The sequence below is a fragment of the Rutidosis leptorrhynchoides genome, chromosome 8, assembly GCF_046630445.1.
Source record: "Rutidosis leptorrhynchoides isolate AG116_Rl617_1_P2 chromosome 8, CSIRO_AGI_Rlap_v1, whole genome shotgun sequence".
NCBI lineage: Eukaryota > Viridiplantae > Streptophyta > Magnoliopsida > Asterales > Asteraceae > Rutidosis > Rutidosis leptorrhynchoides.
This window is the reverse complement of record NC_092340.1, coordinates 50,963,199-50,985,676: the sequence shown is the minus strand read 5'-3', so window position 1 is coordinate 50,985,676 and position 22,478 is coordinate 50,963,199. Positions and strand designations below refer to the sequence as shown.

General features: G+C 33.6%; 2 protein-coding genes and 1 long non-coding RNA gene across 4 annotated transcripts; all 3 read right to left on the bottom strand.

The window, feature by feature from the left end:
- Positions 1 to 722: 722 nt before the first annotated feature.
- Positions 723 to 11,099, bottom strand: LOC139861396 (uncharacterized). 2 transcript variants are annotated; one of them, XR_011763750.1, is made up of 3 exons: positions 10,958 to 11,099; positions 8,963 to 9,047; positions 723 to 2,281 (listed from the first exon to the last, which is right to left on the bottom strand). It is a non-coding gene; the product is annotated as an uncharacterized lncRNA (long non-coding RNA). The 2 variants fall into 2 exon arrangements; XR_011763751.1 differs by lacking the exon at positions 10,958 to 11,099 and adding an exon at positions 9,190 to 9,401.
- A 2,328-nt stretch (positions 11,100 to 13,427) lies between these two features.
- On the bottom strand, positions 13,428 to 14,885 carry LOC139863398 (uncharacterized). The gene is made up of 3 exons (XM_071852034.1): positions 14,415 to 14,885; positions 13,942 to 14,176; positions 13,428 to 13,873 (listed from the first exon to the last, which is right to left on the bottom strand). The coding sequence occupies exons 1-3, from the start codon at positions 14,883 to 14,885 to the stop codon at positions 13,428 to 13,430; spliced, it is 1,152 nt and encodes a 383-aa protein (XP_071708135.1).
- Positions 14,886 to 16,542: 1,657 nt separating this feature from the next.
- Positions 16,543 to 17,646, bottom strand: LOC139863397 (uncharacterized). The gene is made up of 3 exons (XM_071852033.1): positions 17,176 to 17,646; positions 16,703 to 16,937; positions 16,543 to 16,634 (listed from the first exon to the last, which is right to left on the bottom strand). The coding sequence occupies exons 1-3, from the start codon at positions 17,644 to 17,646 to the stop codon at positions 16,543 to 16,545; spliced, it is 798 nt and encodes a 265-aa protein (XP_071708134.1).
- Between the last annotated feature and the right edge of the window lie 4,832 nt (positions 17,647 to 22,478).

The following is a 22,478-nucleotide window of genomic DNA, read 5'->3' as shown; positions in this document are numbered from 1 at the left end:
TAAACGGGTTATTTGCAACAATGCTGATATATATATATATATATATATATATAGGGGCAGGATCAATAGGGAAGTAACCAATCAGGGGAAGCAATTTTTTTTTTTTTCGATTTTTGAAAAAACTTTGTTCACGAACATTATAGATTGGATGAAAATAAGAACATTTAGAAAAGACACTTCGTGATGAATTTATTATTTTGACGAGAAAACGATCGACAAAAATAACATTCAAGATAATATTGTTCGTGAAGAATGTTAACGTTTTTTTTTCATGTTTTGTGAAGTAAAATTTAGCCCGATTTAGAGTTTAGGGTTTGGTGTTTTGGGTTGTTAAAAACTCGATCTAAACCCTAAATCTAAACCCTAAACCCTAAATTTCTAAAACCTAATAACTAAACCCTATAAACCCTAATATCTAAACCCTAATGTCTAAAACATCAACATACGCTCGAAAAACACGATAATTGTTATATATTACTTCTTCGAGCGTTTTCCCGCCAAAATAATAACATTTATCACGAAGTGTCTTTTCTAAATTTTCTTATTTTCATCCAATCTATAATGTTCGTGAACAAAGTTTTTTCAAAAACAAAAAAAACAAAAAAAAAAAAAAAAAAAATTTGCTTCCCCCCGCTTCCCCCCGATTGGTTACTTCCCTCTTGATCCTACCACTATATATATATATATATATATATATATATATATATATATATATATATATATATATATTGAGAGAAAAATATTTCAAGTCAACCCAATCCATATCAAATAATACCATTTTGACCCTCTACATCATCTGCCCATCCCTCTAATTTTTCCACCACCAACAATCACATAAAAAGCCATTCATACCACCCTGCATATCTTATTCGAATGAAATTGAAGACCACCATAATAATGTCATTCTTGAAAGTGAATAGAAAAACTGACCTGATTTTGATGCTAAGCGAAAGCAAAGTATTATCAACAATTTACCCCAGAACAGAAAAAAATAAATCATGATAAAAACACATTGCCGAAAAAAGATTCTTTGTTGCTGGAGAAAAGTTACAAGAATTATATTCTCTGCACAACAAACTACATCCCATTAGTCTCATATTGATACTACAGTAGTCAACACAACCATTATAATTTTGAATGCGATCACGTAACTATTGGTGTGACCACTTAGCTTGACCAAAACTAACTATCCACATAATATGGTCATTCAAACTAGCATTTCTTATATCCCTTGTATCTAGTATTGTAAACGAAAATAGTGGGGCATCTGTTGTATTTGTAAACATATATAATTACCTATGTATCAATAATAAATCGGTCAAGCATTCACAACAATCTTTCTCAATTACTTTAAACCCTTGTTATCAGAGCTTTAATAGGTTTAACTTGCTCTTTTATCGATCCATATCTTCATCGTTCTCATGTCATCCACCAGCAGGGATAATATCCAATTTCAAGCACCAAAAACCGACAACAGGACATGACATAGATTGCTCATGAAACTTACCTTGCCACATGTTTACCGATTGAAACTTACCTTACTCAAATGTATCACTCAAAATTATATAAGGCATTCATGTACAACTGCAATTTGGGCCATTTTCAACCCGTTTGACTTGTATCCTTTTAAGGCAAACCTTTGTTATTGAATCGATTAAAGATGAAACACAACACTTGTCAACAATCGACTGATGCATAAACGCAAGTCAACTGACAAGAACAGTCTGATTTATTCAATAAGAAGACGTCTGGTTTATTCAAGGACTTTTCTCCAAGATCACTTTTTCATTGTTTTTCTTGTTCATTGCAGTTATGTTTTACTCTTAAAACATTACAAAACCTAACACATGGGTACTTGACAATGAACAGATGATTTGAAGTGAATTCCATCACAATAAGTTTGACCAATTTGAACTGTTTGACCCATTTGGGTGACTTTCAACACGTTTGACCCATTTGAACCGTTCCAGTCTTAGCTAATATATATACTATAAATCGTTAATAACTACAGTGGTGAAAATTGCCACTTTACATGTTTTAATTGTAACAAACTAAAGACCAATAACCAGATTAGAATGTTTAAAGGTATAGAATAAACCTAAATAATGAAGAACACATAAACTTACAGTTATGTGTTTGATGCTGACGACGACTAGTAGTAGCAGTAGTTTTCTGTTGAGATCAATGATATCATAAGGACAATCACCATAACCATATTTACGTATCTTATCGAATTTTCTGTTGCGTGTTCAACCCCTTGCACAAAAATCTTGTATGAAATCTAGCAGGTTTGCATCAAGTAGAATTAGTGTATTCAAGATACCAAAATATGACAAAAGTCAAAAATGAAGCACCACACCAATTATGTCAGTGAACTCAAGATGTGTATCCAAATAAGCTAGCAAGTTCCCAGATCTAACTCCACCAAAGCACAAGACACTTAGAGAAACTTTCAATGTTACACAAACATAATCCCAAATAGCATGGCTTTCAAATGTTTGGATACAATCACATTGTTATCAAATTTACAGGTTATGTTTCCATCGTTTAGTAGTGGACCAACTGAATAACGAGCAAGTACAACCGGTTGGTTCATTAGGCGCTATTTTCTCTAATTGAGAGTGGACCCGAGTTCACCTGGGAGTGTGAAGATCAGATGAAGAAGAAATACCCGCATCTATTTCCAGAAGATTCGTCAACACCTTCAACAGCTTAAAATTTCGGGACGAAATTTATTTAACGGGTAGGTACTGTAGTGACCCGAACTTTTCCATGTTTATATATATTAATTGAGATTGATATTTACATGATTAAATGTTTCCAACATGTTAAGCAATCAAACTTGTTAAGACTTGATTAATTGAAATAGGTTTCATATAGACAATTGACCACCCAAGTTGACCGGTGATTCACGAACGTTAAAACTTGTAAAAACTATATGATGACATATATATGGTTATATATATAGTTAACATGATATTATGATAAGTAAACATATCATTAAGTATATTAACAATGAACTACATATGTAAAAACAAGACTACTAACTTAATGGTTTTGAAACGAGACATATATGTAACGATTATCGTTGTAACGACATTTAATGTATATATATCATATTAAGAGATATTCGTACATCATAATATCATGATAATATAATAATTTAAAATCTCTTTTGATACAATAAACATTGGGTTAACAACATTTAACAAGATCGTTAACCTAAAGGTTTCAAAACAACATTTACATGTAACGACTAACGATGACTTAACGACTCAGTTAAAATGTATATACATGTAGTGTTTTAATATGTATTCATACACTTTTGAAAGACTTCAAGACACTTATCAAAATACTTCTACTTAACAAAAATGCTTACAATTACATCCTCGTTCAGTTTCATCAACAATTCTACTCGTATGCACCCGTATTCGTACTCGTACAATACACAGCTTTTAGATGTATGTACTATTGGTATATACACTCCAATGATCAGCTCTTAGCAGCCCATGTGAGTCACCTAACACATGTGGGAACCATCATTTGGCAACTAGCATGAAATATCTCATAAAATTACAAAAATATGAGTAATCATTCATGACTTAGTTACATGAAAACAAAATTACATATCCTTTATATCTAATCCATACACCAACGACCAAAAACACCTACAAACACTTTCATTCTTCAATTTTCTTCATCTAATTGATCTCTCTCAAGTTCTATCTTCAAGTTCTAAGTGTTCTTCATAAATTCCAAAAGTTCTAGTTTCATAAAATCAAGAATACTTTCAAGTTTGCTAGCTCACTTCCAATCTTGTAAGGTGATCATCCAACCTCAAGAAATCTTTGTTTCTTACAGTAGGTTATCATTCTAATACAAGGTAATAATCATATTCAAACTTTGGTTCAATTTCTATAACTATAACAATCTTATTTCAAGTGATGATCTTACTTGAACTTGTTTTCGTGTCATGATTCTGCTTCAAGAACTTCGAGCCATCCAATGATCCATTGAAGATAGATCCATTTTTCTCTTTTCCAGTAGGTTTATCCAAGGAACTTAAGGTAGTAATGATGTTCATAACATCATTCGATTCATACATATAAAGCTATCTTATTCGAAGGTTTAAACTTGTAATCACTAGAACATAGTTTAGTTAATTCTAAACTTGTTCGCAAACAAAAGTTAATCCTTCTAACTTGACTTTTAAAATCAACTAAACACATGTTCTATATCTATATGATATGCTAACTTAATGATTTAAAACCTGGAAACACGAAAAACACCGTAAAACCGGATTTACGCCGCCGTAGTAACACCGCGGGCTGTTTTGGGTTAGTTAATTAAAAACTATGATAAACTTTGATTTAAAAGTTGTTATTCTGAGAAAATGATTTTTATTATGAACATGAAACTATATCCAAAAATTATGGTTAAACTCAAAGTGGAAGTATGTTTTCTAAAATGGTCATCTAGACGTCGTTCTTTCGACTGAAATGACTACCTTTACAAAAACGACTTGTAACTTATTTTTCCGACTATAAACCTATACTTTTTCTGTTTAGATTCATAAAATAGAGTTCAATATGAAACCATAGCAATTTGATTCACTCAAAACGGATTTAAAATGAAGAAGTTATGGGTAAAACAAGATTGGATAATTTTTCTCATTTTAGCTACGTGAAAATTGGTAACAAATCTATTCCAACCATAACTTAATCAACTTGTATTGTATATTATGTAATCTTGAGATACCATAGACACGTATACAATGTTTCGACCTATCATGTCGACACATCTATATATATTTCGGAACAACCATAGACACCCTATATGTGAATGTTGGAGTTAGCTATACAGGGTTGAGGTTGATTCCAAAATATATATAGTTTGAGTTGTGATCAATACTGAGATACGTATACACTGGGTCGTGGATTGATTCAAGATAATATTTATCGATTTATTTCTGTACATCTAACTGTGGACAACTAGTTGTAGGTTACTAACGAGGACAGCTGACTTAATAAACGTAAAACATCAAAATATATTAAAAGTGTTGTAAATATATTTTGAACATACTTTGATATATATGTATATATTGTTATAGGTTCGTGAATCAACCAGTGGCCAAGTCTTACTTCCCGACGAAGTAAAAAAAATCTGTGAAAGTGAGTTATAGTCCCACTTTTAAAATCTAATATTTTTGGGATGAGAATACATGCAGGTTTTATAAATGATTTACAAAATAGACACAAGTACGTGAAACTACATTCTATGGTTGAATTATCGAAATCGAATATGCCCCTTTTTATTAAGTCTGGTAATCTAAGAATTAGGGAACAGACACCCTAATTGACGCGAATCCTAAAGATAGATCTATCGGGCCCAACAAGCCCCATCCAAAGTACCGGATGTTTTAGTACTTCAAAATTTATATCATATCCGAAGGGTGTCCCGGAATGATGGGGATATTCTTATATATGCATCTTGTTAATGTCGGTTATCAGGTGTTCACCATATGAATGATTTTTATCTCTATGTATGGGATGTGTATTGAAATATGAAATCTTGTGGTCTATTATTATGATTTGATATATATAGGTTAAACCTATAACTCACCAACATTTTTGTTGAGGTTTTAAGCATGTTTATTCTCAGGTGATTATTAAGAGCTTCCGCTGTTGCATACTAAAATAAGGACAAGATTTGGAGTCCATGCTTGTATGATATTGTGTAAAAACTGCATTCAAGAAACTTATTTTGTTGTAACATATTTGTATTGTAAACCATTATGTAATGGTCGTGTGTAAACAGGATATTTTAGATTATCATTATTTAATAATCTACGTAAAGCTTTTTAAACCTTTATTGATGAAATAAAGGTTATGGTTTGTTTTAAAATGAATGCAGTCTTTGAAAAACGTCTCATATAGAGGTCAAAACCTCGCAACGAAATCAATTAATATGGAACGTTTTTAATCAATAAGAACGGGACATTTCAGTTGAAGCCAATGTGGGGCATCAAAAAACCTAAGCTCGTTGTTAATGTCCTGACCCCACTCTCAAGAGTTTCATTATCATAAATTTGAAATGCAACCATAGAGGTCACATACCCCTTAATTAAGTAACTCTCGCATGTAAATTATCCACAATATTTCGGAAACTTCACTTTGTATGAAGGTTCGTTTTGTAACACTAATAAATGACAGTCTAACAAAGTCAAATTCAATGCACTCTCTCCCTTTTCTAAATCAACGAACTTGGCTTCAACGGTGTAATTATAAGACACAAAAGGAGACACGCAGCATACATGATCTTCAAGCTTTAAACTACTATCAAGAATTAACTGTCAAGTTTATAGTTGTTCAATAAATGCATATAACCTAACTTTGAAACAAACAAGTAGTCATTTTCTCCACCCATTAGTGTAAATATTACCCCAACCATTGGGTTTCAATCACTTAATTTCGTATCACTTTCGAAAATAGCAATGCGCAATTCATCGAACTATAACCAGAATGATGTTGCACATTTTGGTTCGAGTATAAAGAACTTAAGAAACTTTCCATAATTAAAATTTATGAGTATTGAGAGATCAAGATTTGAAACATCGTGATATTTGAGAAACTTTGATTCATATGAGATAATCAATGATGGAATAAATTGCTTCAAGAATGAACTTAATTTAGATTCCACAACTTCTATATCTAAAATCACTTTACCAGCACAATTATATTCAGGATAAGAAACAAAATCAATATTCTCGAAGTTACTTACCAAGTATAAGCTTGTCGAGATCATTTCTATTCAATAACTACATCATACCAAACTTTGACGAAAACAAGAATTCCCAATCTCGACTATTTGGGATTAAGATTGTTGTAACTTCGGGCACTCTTCTTTCAGGACTGACTCATAGTTGTTTTTTACGATAGTTCTGATCATTGCTTGAGGTTGCAACAATGTTAATCCCAAATGGCTGAGAAAGAGAATTCTTATTCTCGACTAAGGTCGGAATGATGCAGTTCCTGATTCAAAATGACATCGACAGACTTATACTTGTAAGTAACTTCAAAAACGTTAATCTTGTTTCTTATCCAGATATTGATTTTGTTGGTAAAGCGAGGAATTTAGATATAGAAGTGACAGATCTCGATAGACTTGTACTTGTAAGTAACTTCAAAAACGTTAATATTGTTTCTTATCCTGATATTAATTTTGTTGGTAAAACGAGGATTTTAGATATAGAAGTGACAGAAATTGAATTAAGTTCATTTTTGAAGTACTTTCTTCCATCACCGGTTATTTTCTATACACCAAGTCTGAAGTATCACGATGTTCCCAATCTTGATTTCTTAATACTCAGAAATTTTTATTCTTGAAAATTTTTTTAGTTTATTACAGTTAAAACAAAATGTGCAGCATTCATCTTTCAAATTGTGCAGCATCATTCCGGTTTAAATTCGATGTGTTGCGTATTGCTGTTTTGTAGTGATACGAAATTAGGTGATAAGACCAGGTAATGTTGGTACCAATGGGAAGAGAATATGACGGTTTGTTTGTTTCATAAGTTTGGTCATACGCATATATTAGTTAAGTATAAACTTGACGGAATTATTTTGTTAGCAGCTTTCAGTTTGATGATAATGTACACTGCATGTCTCCTTTTGTGTCTTATGATTTCACAGGTAAAGCCAAATTATTTGACTTAGACAAGGCAGAGTGCATTAAAGTCGCGATTTTGTTAGTGTCATCCATTAGTGTTACAAAACTAACCTTCATACAAACCGAAGCTTCTAAAATTTTATGCTGATAATTTACATGCGAAAGTTATTTTAATTTAAGGGTATGGATCTCTTTGGGTGCATTTCAGATTTATGATAATGAAACTCTTAGAGTGGGGTCACGACATTGAGAAGGAGGCTTAGGTTTAATGATGCTCTACATTGGCTTCACATAATGTGACTGTCAATTAGAGGTAATAGCCCCTAATGAACCACTTGTACTTGCTACTAACCGATGACAATATAACCTTTAAAGTTAATAACAATATGATTGTATCCAAACATTTGAAAACCATGCTATTTAGATGTTTGTTACTTTAAATATTGAAGGTTTCTCCAAGTACCCATATTTTTTACCTAACTTTTTTACAAAACAGCCACTTGGCAGCAGATTTTTTGTCCCACAAAATCTAACTTAACCTAATAGACCACGATGATTGGAAAGTAGACTCTCCCAGCTTTCCGTGGACATCTTGTTTGTCAAAAACGGAGTTAAGGTTTGAAGTTATCGACTTACGAAACAGCCTCTAAAACAAAATATTAAAGTTGTGTATTGTACTGCTACTATTAACAGCACAGAATCAGCAACAACATCCCATTTTCATACTCTTTTTAAACCAGTTTAGACTCGTCAAACACATACATATCCTATATCATTTTTAGCCTCTTCGGGTCTGCCAAAAAGTAAACCCGAGAGTCATTTTGACACATTTTGTCAAAAGTTAACATAACTGATAAACAATCAATTTTCTCTTATAACTTATCAAAATGACTCAAAATCATTAAATAACTCCAAAATCAAATTCTAAACATGTTTGTAATTTCAAATGCTCATATTTGCGCAAACGGATCAAAATAGACATGCATATACTCGATAGTGTCAAAACAGTCCATTTAACGAAAGTACACCCGAAACTTATTTTCAAACACCAAAATCAGCAATTTCACTCGATATGACATTAAATTGACCAAACGGGTCAAGGGGTTCAAACGGGCAAGGGATTCAAATGAGAACCAAAGAGACTTTAACAATTTATAAGACCTGGACAGCTACCATTTCTTTTCAAATAAATCAGCAGACCAAGCAACTCAATTGACTTAATATGTTTAATCAAAGCTTGAGCGATTTAGAACAAATTAATAATCATTTCGTTTAAAAGAAAATACTTGCATACCTACATAGCGAGCATAAATCCACTTTTAGCCCATCAATTCTTCATTTCCTTCTATGCTTAAAATTAATCTTCATAATGTTCGTACCTAAAAAGTAAAGATATAAAGGGTAAGCTTAAAGTTTAGTGAGCAATATGGAAAGTTAAACAAGCAACATTCCAATATCATTTTCGTCTAACATCAAAATACACATAATCATAATCACAAATACACATAATCAATTACTAACCATTTATAACGGATCAGTTTCATCACCAACATACTTGTTTAGCCTCACGCTAATAGAATACCACAATCAGTTACATTAGCTAATGTAATTATTCATTTCTTTAACATTGATTGTTTAGCGTCGGCTAAAACAATCCTATCATCAATCATAATGGTTTAGCCTCGGCATTTACAACCATTAGATAAAACAACAATATGCCTTTCTCGTGAAGTCATACGCTACAAATGAAGAAGTAAGAGAAACATCATTATCAATCCTAAGACTAAACTAGCCTATCAAGCCCATACTTTATAACAAGTTGAATTGGTCATACATAGAGAAAAAACCATTCGCTTTCACAAATCGAATTGTTAAGAAAAGATACAAAGTTCCTTTTTTATACGTGATACGATATACGTCTTTAGCCAGCCGAGCACATACAGCTTTGTAAATCCAAAGTTAAGCTTGTGAAACATGGATATCCGGTGACTGCTGGCTTAAGCCATTTAGGTCGCGGTAACCACATAATCCTTACACACAAAGGAGCGCACACATGTGTCCATGTAAGTCTATCATATTAACACTCTCATTAATGATATGCCTTTTGAATCGTTTTCAGGAAGACATAAAAGAGCATTTCCAGAGTTCATTTGTGAATGGGATACGGACATACAGTATACATCTTCGGTCAGCTGCGGACTCAAACACCTTCTTGAATCAAAATATAAGTATGAGAAACATGGCAATGAGTGTTCATGTCGCGATATGTTTAAAAAGAATGTGAGAGCTCACAAGAAGTCGTTTCTTGCAGACACCCATGTAGTAGGATTACAAAGTAGGGAAAAATAGAAGCCATATCATGGTTGAAGGATTAGCAGAAAAAAGAAGGTTTAAATGGGTGAGGGCGATGGGTGCTGAGTCGCTTCCCTCTTCATCAACGGAGCTCGATTTGAAATTTCCATTTTCTTTTCGCTCGGGTGAAGACTGTTGTTTCACCGTTTCTTATTCTATTTGTATGTTGGTTTGCAGTTTTGCAGTATGTTGTTTTGTTTTTGTCATGTACATGCTTAGGTCTTTATCATGAGCACATTGGCTACCCATCTATGGTAAAACCTAGGGTAATCAAGCCCTGAGCGCAAGAACTGGTAACGAGTGATTTGCGCATTATGCGCACCCTCTAATCACGCTCCCATTTTGAACAATTTGGCCTAGCCAGTAATTGAAACCGGGTGGTGTGCTTCATTAGGCAATCGGTGACCACTCAGTCAAGTCTGCTTGGTAATCATTGTTTGATGAAAGTCTCCATTATTTTAGTAAAGTTAGTTTTTACTCTAAAAAATCAAGACAATACCAACATTATCGCAATCAGCGGCGTTAATTGGTTCCACAACAGAGACAAGAACTACAAAGAAAGATGTTTGCATTTAAGTACGTTGAGTTTCAATTTACCGATTGATAACATCAACGACATTATAAGCAAAACGCAGGATAAAAATTGAAAGAAACAAAAAAAGAGATTAGTAATTTAAAAACCATTAGTGGAGACAAAAATACTTTCACTTAATTGACCAAAACGATCAATTACGCATCTGAAGCAATATCGCTCAGGTATATATGTAATTTAGTTAAACGATTTATACAGATTTATAACTTATTATAAGTACTAAACGATCTATAAAAAACTGATCTGTTTCAACCAAGTTAACTTGATACTATTAACAAGGACATGTTTGTCATTAGATAGTTATTAAGTGGGCTATTGTGTAACTTTTGTGGAAAGAGACGTTACCGATGGTAGCCGGTTACAAAACTCAAATATTGACCGGCAAAACATCCGGCAGTCTCTCCGACGTACACCTGTCAATGTCGTCTTCTTCTACACAGGGACCATTAATTAAAAATTTTATGACCATAAAACATGCATTATGTTATAGGGATTAGGGAGTATCTCAGGAAGATGAAAATGAGAGGAAGATGTGGATAATAAAAGGGAATGGAAGGACATCACACGGTTTTGTTGGATATTTTAAGAACTGTAATTAAAGGTAGGTAAAGAATAACTAAAGTGTGATCTGTACTATTTTTTTGACTCAGATATATGGTCTTCAATATTGAATTGTCTCTTTACAAATAAAATTCGAAATTTTATTTATTTTTTATAAGATTATTATTTATTATTATAATTATTATTATTATTATTATTATTATTATTATTATTATTATTATTATTATTATTATTGTAAAAGAATAAAATAGCTTTTTGAAAAATCAAAGTAACTTCTTTTTATTTTTCATTTAATTTAATGATATGTTTGTGTACACTTCTAAATTTATTAAACAAGCTTACTTAATTCATCAAGTAAACTTGCTATTTCTTTGTCACTGCAATCAATCTATTTCTAAAAGAATCATATATCTATCTCCACTAAAAGACAAATAAATAGAACTTGAACTTAATAAAAAAAATAAACAATATCTAAGATTGGCCAACCAGTTTTTGTTAATCTGTTATATTAATATATAGTATAGTATATTAACATTATCGCAAATAGTACGAACCAAAATTGATTTATATTTTTTGTAACTTCTTCCACTTTACATTTTTGAAACCGTAACTTCATTTCAAGTTAATTTTTCTGTTCAAGTCTATATATGTGCCTATATACGTTGAATCAATAAAATTTATTTATTGAAAACTTATAACTAAGATATAAATAGTTTTAGCTTTTCTCTTGATTATTGTTTTTGTTTATTTTCTTGATATAATATATATTTTATTATGATATATTACGGAGTATAATAAATGATGATATTCAATAAGCTTATTATATACGAAGTATTGTAAATTTGTATGTATATATATTCAATGTATATTAGTCACTCCGTCTCATATTAATAGTCCACAGACAAAAAAAACACATAGTTTAAAAAATGTCATAAAAGTACTGTCGTATTTTCTGTTTACTTTTTTAATTTTACCCTTACCTTTTTCTTTCTCCTTTAATCCTATCCACATACATTAAGGGTATAATTGAACTTAAGTTTCTTATTCTTTTCTATTTATAGAAGTGGACTATTAATTTGGAATATTCAAAATGGAATACTGGACTATTAATATGGGACGGAGGGAGTAGTTTGGTATAATACTTTATAAAGTTAATACTTTAATGTTCGTTATCATCTCGTGGGCAAAATTAAAAATATCAATTTGGAAGTCGAATTCGGTTTTAACCGAAACCGAACCGAATTCAAATTTGGTTTTCGGTTCGATTTGGTTTTGATATTAATTTGAATTCGGTTTCGGTTAGGTTTTCGATTTTGATTTTTATAATTTCAAAACTGATGAAACCGAACCGAATAAACTAAAAATCGAACCGATAAACACTCCTAAATCACGTCCAAGCTCTAGAACCGCCACAAAGTCAGTTGTGGGCGTTGTTTAATGCCACATCAGACAGTGAATGGAGAACAACGGTGCACAGTGATAGTCTTAGAATTATCTGAAAGTTGATGTTTTGAAGAATAAGAATTACCTTCTATGGGGGAATTAATATACACGTTCATAGGGACATTTCCTCGTTTACCAAAAAATAAAAAAATATATATAAAAAAAAAGCTATTCTCACTCATAAATTTTACACAATTACATGGCACTTCCACGTCAGAAACTGAATCCATTATTATTTTAGGGGCTGTTTACTTGCTATTTCATTAAGTCAGATATGTATAAAGATGGCAGAATGGATATAGAATGATCATATGGAGTAATCCTGAAATTAATAATCCTGTTTACTTATTGTGCTGAATAAATATGCTGAATGATAAAAATGACTGTCATACCCTTATACTAAATAAGTGGAGTATTGGTTTTTCTAAATGGCAAAATCGTTACTATAATTCATCAACCATTAAAAATATTAAATATCTTATTATAATGAATTATTTGAACAACATTTGATTAACTTTTATCCACTTTAAAACATATACCAATATAAATATGAGTCATTTTATGTTATAAATTCAACCGAGAATAAAATAACATTCATAGATCAACCACATTTTCATACATATACTAATATAAACATGAGTTCACAATTCTTCTAGTGCTATTCGAACAAAAGTGTTACAATGCCAACATAAGTTTCACATGAACTATATATGATATAGTTCTTACATCAAAATGATGAAAAGTTTTACGTCAAGTAGTTTACCACAAATTACTTACATAAATTGCTTCCAAAAATATAACCCAAGCTCAATCATATATTGCTTGCAATTTCATCACGCAAATTTGACATATATTGCGTACTTTGGGCATCCCATTGTATTTCTGGTTCGTCTTCCTCACCTTCTACATGTTCATCACCTTCATCCTCTTCGTCTTGCTCGTCGCATTCTCTGAAAAGCTCATCATGAATATTCCACTTTCTAATAAAATTATGTATCGCAAAACAAGCAATCACCACGTTTCTTTGTACCGGAAATGGATAAGGAGCCATCTCTTTTAGTATTGGAAATCTTGATTTCAAAACTCCATAAGCACGTTCAATGACATTTCTAAGTTGTGCATGTCCATGATTAAATTTTTCTTTGCTAGTTAAAGCACGCCGACGTCGAAAATCCGCTAACCAATATCTTGTATTACGATATGGAGCCAAAAATCCACGAGCATTTGTATATGCAGCATCACATAAATAATATTTATCTGTAGTGAAATAAAAGTGTTAAAACATTCAAACAATAAAAATTTATATATTTGAGAATGATGCATACTTGGTGGAGGAACTGGAAAACCAGAAGTTGGATTGAATAAAACTTCGTTTAGTACTCTAGAATCATGAGCTATGCCTTCCCATCCAGCCCAAACAAATGTAAATACCATATTGAAGTCACATATCCCTAAAACATTTTGATAACATCGACCACCACCTCGCCCTCTATAGGCAGCTTGTTGCTTAGAAGGAACAACTGCATGTACAAGAGTCCCATCTAGTGCACCTATTGCTCCCTTAATTAAATAAGGAAGAACATACATGTTAACAACTTATGTCTATGTTCAAGTAAAACAAGCAAACAAATGCAGTAGTTACATTGATACTTACCATAATAAACATGTATATTCTAATTACAATAACAAACAACAGTAGCCACATTTATGTTTACAATAACAAGCTGCATTATTCGTTATTATATCATAAAAAATAAACATGTAAATGAGTTATAAGATGAGAAGAACAAAAATATACCGAAAATATTTCTCTCAAATATCTATGCCGATCTGACGCATTCGGGCTAACATTGAGTGATGACGGCCCTATGGCTTCTCTCGCAAATTGCATCATTCCTTGAAGAACTTCATGAAAACATATATGAATAGTTCGCAATGAGTGTTGAAATCTATATTTTATTTCTCTAAATCCGTCATTTTGTCCAAGAATAGTTAAAAATATTGCCATCTTCTCCTCGATACTTATATACCTACTATCTTGCAACCAATTTCTTTCTTTAAAATGGTTACATAAAAGAACATATGCATCACGTGAGAGACGCAATAGTTGGTGACATTGTATGTTCGATCCACCTAATAACTCTTGTGTGTATGCATGCCCGGTTAATGATGAAGTGGTATCTCTACACCTTTCAATTCTTGATGAGTTTCTTTGCCTCACATACCAATATAGAATGATTAAGATTATAAATTCATCTTCCATATCCATATCTCACCTATAAAAGTTTATATAAATAAGTTTATATGGCATATACATATAGGGGCTGTTTACTAAGGCTTTATTGGGCTTAATGGTCCACAAGTATTATTCGGTCATCCTTTTGACCTGTTTACTAAAGCCTTAAAATTTAATCTCAATCCCTTTCAAGAGATTATTGGTCAGTCACCAAATTGATGTGTTCCCCATATAGCCCTAATATTTCCCCAGCTACCCTTTCTTCCTCATAATTTTACTCCAAAATGTAAGATCGTTCTTCTTTCTTCCTTCCTCTGTATTATTCACGTGGTCACCATTAATCACCACCACACCCTTCTTCTCCTGCTACCTCTGTCACAGGTAAAGCCTTTTTAAGTTTTCAATTTTGGGGGTTTTTTTTTATAGGAATCTACATTATTGCAATTCTATTTATCTTTTAGTTGTTTTTTATAATTTTTAAATTAGTATGTTTTAATCGAAGGTATTGGAGCTCCGTCCTGCAAAAAGGAAAAAAAAAAAAAATTAGGCATTAGAACCTCTTTTTGATTAGTCGACTCCGAAACTTTCAATTGGAGAGATGTATAAATGTAGGGTTATTATTTGATTATCGCATATAAACAAGTCAACATTTACATATTTGGACACTTCTATTACTATTAGAGGTTGTATGTATTTTGTCATTGTTAACATGCTATTTAATTTATATAGGTTCAAAAATCTGTAGATGTATATGTATATTATGTATGGGGCTGTTTACTTGCTATTTCATTAAGTCAGATATGTATAATGATGGCAGAATGGATATAGAATGATCATATGGAGTAATCCTGAAATTAATAATCCTGTTTACTTATTGTGCTGAATAAATATGCTGAATGATAAAAATGACTGTCATACCCTTATACTAAATAAGTGGAGTATTGGTTTTTCTAAATGGCAAAATCGTTACTATAATTCATCAACCATTAAAAATATTAAATATCTTATTATAATGAATTATTTGAACAACATTTGATTAACTTTTATCCACTTTAAAACATATACCAATATAAATATGAGTCATTTTATGTTATAAATTCAACCGAGAATAAAATAACATTCATAGATCAACCACATTTTCATACATATACTAATATAAACATGAGTTCACAATTCTCCTAGTGCTATTCGAACAAAAGTGTTACAATGCCAACATAAGTTTCACATGAACTATATATGATATAGTTCTTACATCAAAATGATGAAAAGTTTTACGTCAAGTAGTTTACACAAATTACTTACATAAATTGCTTCCAAAAATATAACCCAAGCTCAATCATATATTGCTTGCAATTTCATCACGCAAATTTGACATATATTGCGTACTTTGGGCATCCCATTGTATTTCTGGTTCGTCTTCCTCACCTTCTACATGTTCATCACCTTCATCCTCTTCGTCTTGCTCGTCGCATTCTCTGAAAAGCTCATCATGAATATTCCACTTTCTAATAAAATTATGTATCGCAAAACAAGCAATCACCACGTTTCTTTGTACCGGAAATGGATAAGGAGCCATCTCTTTTAGTATAGGAAATCTTGATTTCAAAACTCCATAAGCACGTTCAATGACATTTCTAAGTTGTGCATGTCCATGATTAAATTTTTCTTTGCTAGTTAAAGCACGCCGACGTCAAAAATCCGCTAACCAATATCTTGTATTACGATATGGAGCCAAAAATCCACGAGCATTTGTATATGCAGCATCACATAAATAATATTTATCTGTAGTGAAATAAAAGTGTTAAAACATTCAAACAATAAAAATTTATATATTTGAGAATGATGCATACTTGGTGGAGGAACTGGAAAACCAGAAGTTGGATTGAATAAAACTTCGTTTAGTACTCTAGAATCATGAGCTCTGCCTTCCCATCCAGCCCAAACAAATGTAAATACCATATTGAAGTCACATATCCCTAAAACATTTTGATAACATCGACCACCACCTCGCCCTCTATAGGCAGCTTGTTGCTTAGAAGGAACAACTGCATGTACAAGAGTCCCATCTAGTGCACCTATTGCTCCCTTAATTAAATAAGGAAGAACATACATGTTAACAACTTATGTCTATGTTCAAGTAAAACAAGCAAACAAATGCAGTAGTTACACTGATACTTACCATAATAAACATGTATATTCTAATTACAATAACAAACAACAGTAGCCACATTTATGTTTACAATAACAAGCTGCATTATTCGTTATTATATCATAAAAAATAAACATGTAAATGAGTTATAAGATGAGAAGAACAAAAATATACCGAAAATATTTCTCTCAAATATCTATGCCGATCTGACGCATTCGGGCTAACATTGAGTGATGACGGCCCTATGGCTTCTCTCGCAAATTGCATCATTCCTTGAAGAACTTCATGAAAACATATATGAATAGTTCGCAATGAGTGTTGAAATCTATATTTTATTTCTCTAAATCCGTCATTTTGTCCAAGAATAGTTAAAAATATTGCCATCTTCTCCTCGATACTTATATACCTACTATCTTGCAACCAATTTCTTTCTTTAAAATGGTTACATAAAAGAACATATGCATCACGTGAGAGACGCAATAGTTGGTGACATTGTATGTTCGATCCACCTAATAACTCTTGTGTGTATGCATGCCCGGTTAATGATGAAGTGGTATCTCTACACCTTTCAATTCTTGATGAGTTTCTTTGCCTCACATACCAATATAGAATGATTAAGATTATAAATTCATCTTCCATATCCATATCTCACCTATAAAAGTTTATATAAATAAGTTTATATGGCATATACATATACATAATATACATATACATCTACAGATTTTTGAACCTATATAAATTAAATAGCATGTTAACAATGACAAAATACATACAACCTCTAATTTTTTTTTGAATAGCTTTTAATTATAAAAAAACTAGCAAGAAGCTAGAGGAACATTACAAAGAAGATAACGGGTTTTGCAACCAACAATTCCAATTAAGATTGACTTTCTTATAACGAACCGAAAGCCAATCAAAAGAGGATAGAACAATCGAATCAATAATGTGACATTTTCTAAGCTTTGAAGGTTCAAAAATGGTACCATTTCTATACCGCCAGATAGTCCACAAGGTAGCATAGCATATTGCTTCAGTGACTATAATTCTCTTTGGGTCCTGGTTAGAAGACATTAACCATTGCCATAGGTCTTCAAAATTTTGCCAACGAGGAAGGTTAAGATCGATCCATGAAGCTATGTAGCTCCAAACTTGGGAAGCAATAGTACACTTGAAAAAAATATGATGGATGTCTTCCACTTGAACATGACAGGAAGAACATAATAAAGAGTGAACTTCGTTACCTTTATCAATGAGGTTGCATTTATCTGGCAACCTGTTACGACGCAGCCGCCAAAGGAAAAAGTTGATTTTCTGAGGGACAACCTTGCACCAGTGCGTAGGCCATGGTCCCATAGTGTCTTGGTCAATAAGAATACGGAAAGAGCTCGTTGAGAAGGACCCGTCCGGTTGAAGCGAGCAAACCCATTTGTCATTGTCTGGCGATAATGAAACAGAATCAAGAATATTCAGCAAATCACCAAATTGTTGAGATTCACAGCCTGATCTAATTGGCCTTCTCCACTCCCATTTCCAGCCCCCATTCAGACGTTTATCATCAACCTTGCAGTGCTTATTGGGATCAAGAGCAAAGACACGGGGGAATCTAATACAAAGCGGATAGCCAACAAGCCAATTGTCGAGCCAAAAAAAAGTGTCTTTTCCGTTTCCTATTTTAATAGAGATCATATTGTTAATAGATGGGGTATTTTCGTGTAGTTTTGCATTGGCTCTATTTATTTGCGCCCAGTAGCCATTAGATGTTCGCTTCACCAGAGGAAACAAACCATCCGATTGCTCACCATGGATAGCTTTTACCACCGAGACCCAAAGCCATTTTCTACCAGAAACATACCTCCACCTCCATTTATAGAGGAGAGCTTTATTTTGACTCTCAAAGCTGACCACTCCCAGACCACCTTTATCTTTGTGTTTCAGAATATCATCCCATTTGACCCAGTGAATTTTCCGATCTTCTTTTGAACCTCCCCATAAGAAGTTAGACCGAAGGGATTCAAGGTGTTTTAGAACACCTATTGGAGCTTTAAAGATGGACAAAAAATAAGTCCCAAGCGCACCCAAAACCGATTTAATCAAAGTTAGTCTACCCCCGTGGGAGAGGAGACTTACTTTCCAATTGGCAAGCTTCTTTCCCACCTTATCGAAAATAGGCTTCCAGTTACTAATTAGTCTCATATTGGCCCCAATAGGAATACCTAGATATGTAAAAGGAAGATTCGCAGGGTTACATCCAATCACGTTTGCAACCCTCAAAGTTTCTGGGTAAGGCACACCGATCCCAATAATATTGGACTTATGAATATTAATTTTAAGACCCGAAACCATGTAGAAACAACCCAATATAGTGATAAGATTCTGGATATTCGATTCACTCCACTCCCCTATAAGAAGGGCATCATCCGCAAATAAGCAGTGGGAAACGTTGACAAAGCAATCGTTCGAACCAACAGTGATGCCCGTAAACAATTTATGATCTACAGCATCAAGGATGGCAGCATGCAGGCCTTCCATGCAAATAATAAATAAGAAGGGAGATAGCGGATCACCTTGACGAGGCCCACGCCCGATTTTAAATTCTTCCGATGGGCTACCATTCACTAGAACCGAGGCAAAAGAGGAGTTAAGACAACCTTTGATCCAATGAATCCATCTATAGCCGAATCCAAGATGTGTCATCATCGAAATCAAAAAGTCCCAACTAATTGAGTCAAATGCTTTTTCGAAGTCCACTTTAAACAACATGGCTTTTTTCTTTTTATGTTTGCACCAATCGATCATTTCATTAATTATCAAGGGACCGTCAAGAATTTGGCGTCCCTTAATAAAAGCGGACTGCTCGCAGCTAATAATCCCGTCAATCACTTTAGACAGTCGATTGGCAAGAATCTTGGCTAGGATTTTGTAATGAATTCCGATGAGACTAATAGGCCTGTAATCTTTAACGAACAAAGGGTTATCAGATTTCGGGATCAAAGTAAAGAAGGAAGAGTTACAACCTTTAGGGATAAAACCCGAGGAGTGGAAATTCATGACGAAGGCAATGACTTCTTTTTTTATCAGCTCCCAAAAATGTTTCATAAATCGAAAGGAGAACCCGTCAGGACCAGGGGATTTATCATCGCCACAATCCCAAACAGCTTCTTTTATCTCAGATTCCGTGAAGGGCTGCTCAATTTCAGAAGCTAAGGCAGAAGAGATGGGTTGAAGGTGCTTACTCGGGCTAATAATCTTAACAACTCTCTGATAATTGAATTTTTCCTTGAAAAAGTTTAAAAAAATAGACTTTACTTGATCCGGACAAGTGGTCCACAGCCCGTTCGAGTTCACACCTGATACTGCCAGTTTCTTCCTCTGTCGATTCATTGAGTTGTGGAAAAAAGAAGAATTCTCGTCGCCAAAAGTATTCCATAGCTTCCTGTTTTTTTGAGCAACATTCAAGTTATCTCTTTTATCAAAAGACTCAATGTCTTTTAGCACACATGTACGCCTCTGAGAGAGTGCAACACAATCACCTCCTCTAACTAATTCTTCATCGATCATATCAAGGGAGATCAGAAGATTTCGTTTTGCCTCATTACACGTTTTAGAATGTTCTTTGTACCAAGCTTTAAGTTTAAGTTTTACAAACTTAAGCTTATTCTTGAAGACAATGAAAGGGTTTTTATCACAACATTCTTCGGTGATGGTAGGGTCGAGCCAAGCCTCTTTAACCACTTCCTCAAAACCATCTATCAGAAACCATGATGCGAATAGCTTGAATGGCGTAGGTCCGTAATTTAAGTGATCTTGGTAAAGAAGAATCGGGCAGTGATCCGACCATAAGTTGGGAAGAACCTGACCAACTAAGTCCGGACAAGAGTCAAGATAGCTTGAAGATACAAGGAATCGATCAAGCTTAGCACGATTATCACAACGTTTATTACTCCTCGTGAACGCCCGTCCCCCCATGGGGACATCCACCAACCCTGTCGAAATAATAAAGGAATTAAAGTCATTTGCAATACGGGGGCAAAACAATGAGCCTTGTCTTTCATGTGGGGCTCTGACTGCATTAAAGTCACCAAATAAGATAAAATCACCCTGATTATTATTCATGAATCTTGATAGGAACGACCAAAGCATAGCCTTTTTTCCTCCATCCTGTGGAGCATAAATATTCACAAGAAAACAGCGGTTAGCACACTTGTTTCTGAATCCTTCGACAATTAAAGCATTGTCAAAAGAAATAATTCGAGATTTCTGGAAAACGGAGGGGTCCCATATAGTTAAAATGCCTGCGGATCTGCCTCTCGCACTGGAGCACGCCACGTCAAAGGAGTTGTTACCCCAAAAAGACTTTGCAATGAATAAGTTTAGCCGCGTTAGTTTTGTTTCTTGAATGCCTAACACTCCCACTTTATACTCGTTGCAGATGTTTCTAATCCACCTTTGTTTATGACATAAACTCACCCCTCCTCCAATGTTGATGGAAACGATGTTCATTAAACAGGTTTTTTAACACCCATTCGATCGAGCATATCCTTAAGGTCTGCTTGACTTCCTTTCATATCATAGCCTAGCTTTAGACCAACAGTGATGAAGTTGTCTATTTGTTCTGCAAATTTATCTTCAGACAAGTTATTGGATGGCATGTTTACGCCTGAGGATTCACAACGAAAAACTGGAGTACCGTTGGAGAATTTAGGGGAGTAAAACCGCTGACCTGTGAAACCTGGCGCGTGAGAATACGATGAGTTGCTGCGTTCAGGGCTCTTGTTGATAATGGAAACGGTTCGAAAGGATCCACATCTAGACTCATCTATGTTTTCTGTATTAATAAAACCTTGATTAGATCCGGTGTTTTTGAAGTTATCATCCTGTTCATAAGATTCTACGGCAGGTTGTGAAGAGGGTTTATCAGTAACAGATGGCTTCTCAATGGCTTCATTAACTTCCACATCAGGTTGTGAAGGGGGTTTTTCATTATCGGACAGTTTCTCCTTGGCTTCATCTGCTTCTACATCGTGCTTTGAAGGGGATTTAATATTAACAGAAGGTTTCTCTTTGGCTTTATTTTCCTCCAAATGATCGTTCAGATTCTCAGCATCAGTATGGGTGTGTAGGTTATAGTCACCGTAAGAATCCTTGACATATTCGCCTTCCTCTAGGTCTTCCTGTGAAGCCGTTTCTGAGTTGAGATCATTTATGTCATGTGTATTAGCAGCTTCTGATTTGTCAAAAACAGAATCGTTAATTACTTTCAGGATTGTGGGACTCCAATCCCCCACTTCTTTAACTAAGGCAGTGAACTCTTTGTTTTTCACGTTGACAGTAGCACGTTCATGAATGTGACCGAGGTTGGTAGTAATGATACACACTTTACCATTTCCTTTCTTATCATCGATTTCTGAATCTTGAAAAAGAACCCTTCCGTAGTGGAAAGCAATTCTGTTAAATACATCGTAATGCCAAGCCAGAGC